Here is a 2270-nt window from a genome sequence, read left to right as displayed (position 1 = left end):
TACTCAATGGTATTTAAGTTATACCACATTTTAATGTTATACCTTTATTTGTCCTTTGGCAGATGTCTGCTCATTACTCCCAATATTCTGCGCTTGGAGAGTGAGGAGACCCTAGTGGTGGATGGGCAGAGTCGGGCATTCGATGTTGATGTGGAGATCCAGGACTTTCCCAAGAGGCAGTTCAGTTTGGCCAAGCAAAAAGTTTCCCTTAACAGCGCCAACAAATATCTTGGCACGGCAGTGGTCAAGGTAAGTGTTTAGTGCGTAGGACAAATTCACCAAATTTTGAGTGTGAATTTTTGTGTTTTTTTCTAACATTTTCTTGTGCGGCCTCCACAGATTCCTTCTAAGGACATCCTGAATGACCGGAGTACAAAACAATTTGTGTACGTTTCAGTAAAGTCTCCCGTGTGTAATCTAGAGAAAGTCGTCCTGGTGGGTTACCAGAGTGGATATGTCTTTATACAGACGGACAAGACCATCTACACTCCGGGATCTAATGGTAACCCACACGCAGTCAGACTTTTGAATTCTATGAAACACTAATAATTATTATCTTTATACATAAATATATGGAGTTTAACATATTTTTGTGGCATACAAAAGTGTAACGAGGACAGTGTTAGAGAATCACCCCACTGAAAGCTAATCTTTCAGTTTTGAGTCAGCACTGATGGTCTGGATCATCCCTACTGGGGCTTTGAGTCATAGGACGATTGGACATGCATGCACAATCAGAGGACTCACCTGGCTGTTTGCCCTCCTCCAGCCTTGACAGATCAGAGCTCGTCCTCACTTACCCTCATTGATCCATCCCCCATAATCTTCTCCTGGTCTTTTCCAGAGTTCCCATTGGTCTTCTTCAGCCATAGAGTGGCTGATAGATGCCGGAAGTGTGCAGTGCATGTGGCCCTTTTACAGACACCTAAAGCTTAGTACAAGGGTCAGTTTAATACTGATTATTTTTTTTATCCGTCTTTCCGTAGTTCTCTACCGCATCTTTTCAATGGATTATAAAATGTCCCCGGTGAACAAAGCCGTCATTGTGGAATTCCTGGTAAGACTTAGCTCACCTTTGCGATCAAAAGGTCAGTTCAGGGTAAAAAAAACAAAAATCACCTAAAAAGTTTTTTGGGCCAAATCGTCAAGCACTGTGGTTGTCACATGGAGGAAGGGAAGGAAGGGAGTCACATGCTCTCTATACCCAGGGCATTGCTCTTTGCTTTCAATGGCTGAATGGAGTGCAGAGGTAGCGTAGGAAAGATACTGTATATGCACCTGCAAAGCGGTGCTTTGCCTCCATGGGAAGAAATACAAAGCCTGACATCACTTGTCTCCATCTAATAAGGCTACCAGGTTGGTCCTCCTGCTTCAGTATTTTTTGGTCCTCCTGAGTCAGTACATGCATACCATTCAGAAGTTCTGACTTCAGTTACTGCACACTTTTTCCATGTCACTGATTTAGAAAATATTGATGCCATTGGATCAGAATAAGAGCCACCTAAATAGCATTTTCAGAAGGTCAGCACAAAGGTCTTGAGCAGGGGAGTGGATGGCCTTGCTATGGCTGTGTGTTTTGGGGACACATACTTATTGCTCTTAAGTGGCCAGTACAGCTCTCAGGTGGTCAGTGCAGGCTCTCAGATTGTTAGTGCAGGCTCTCAGGGGGCCAGAGGAGCTTTCAGGTGGCCAGTGGCGCTCTCAGGTGGGCGGTGTTGGCTCTCAGATGCTCACTGCAGGCTCTCAGGTGGTCACTGCGGCCTCTCAGATGGTCTGTGGAATTTTTCAGGTAGCCAATGCAGGCTCTCACCAGGGGTCCAGAAAGTCTTGCTGGAAGCTGCGGGCGCAGCAGGCGCGGCTCTATACTCAGGTGGCCACTCACTTCTCACTAGGGCCCCGAGAGGCCCCAGCGAGTGGCCTTCTAATATGCCTGATTAGAGGGCCACCTCTGCTTGATTGTAGCCAGTCCGGATTGCCAAAAAGTAAATATTTGTATGTAACTTCAGCTGCCTGAATCTTCTAATCATCATGAGATGCGGTTTTCACTGAAGCTAATCTTTAATGATGCATTTTTTTAATAACATGCTCAGTTTAATTTGACCAGATTTATGTTAGGCTCCAAATCAGCCGTTTCTTTATATATTGACCACTTTTCTGTTTTGTTTTTTTTAGACTCCCGAAAACATTATTGTTAAGAGGGATACCATCAAACACGATTCATCCTCTGGTATCCTCTCTCTGTCCTTTAGGCTGCCTGAGCTTGTAAAGAG

The 2270-nt window shown here is 44.8% G+C and overlaps 1 protein-coding gene across 1 annotated transcript in view; it reads left to right on the top strand.

Moving 5' to 3' along the window:
* C3 (complement C3) overlaps positions 1 to 2270 on the top strand; it is an 82542-nt gene that overhangs the window by 6727 nt on the left and 73545 nt on the right. Inside the window, exons 2-5 of the mRNA XM_018565704.1 lie at positions 63 to 249; positions 340 to 502; positions 987 to 1057; positions 2173 to 2264. Of these exons, the coding sequence (XP_018421206.1) occupies positions 63 to 249; positions 340 to 502; positions 987 to 1057; positions 2173 to 2264 (513 nt within the window). The remainder of the gene's footprint in view (positions 1 to 62; positions 250 to 339; positions 503 to 986; positions 1058 to 2172; positions 2265 to 2270) is intronic.

This window comes from Nanorana parkeri, unplaced genomic scaffold (genome assembly GCF_000935625.1).
Source record: "Nanorana parkeri isolate BGI_ZX_2015 unplaced genomic scaffold, ASM93562v1 scaffold874, whole genome shotgun sequence".
Classification (NCBI taxonomy): Eukaryota; Metazoa; Chordata; class Amphibia; order Anura; family Dicroglossidae; genus Nanorana; species Nanorana parkeri.
The sequence above is the reverse complement of the archived record's forward strand: the minus strand, read 5'-3'. Positions and strand labels throughout refer to the sequence as shown.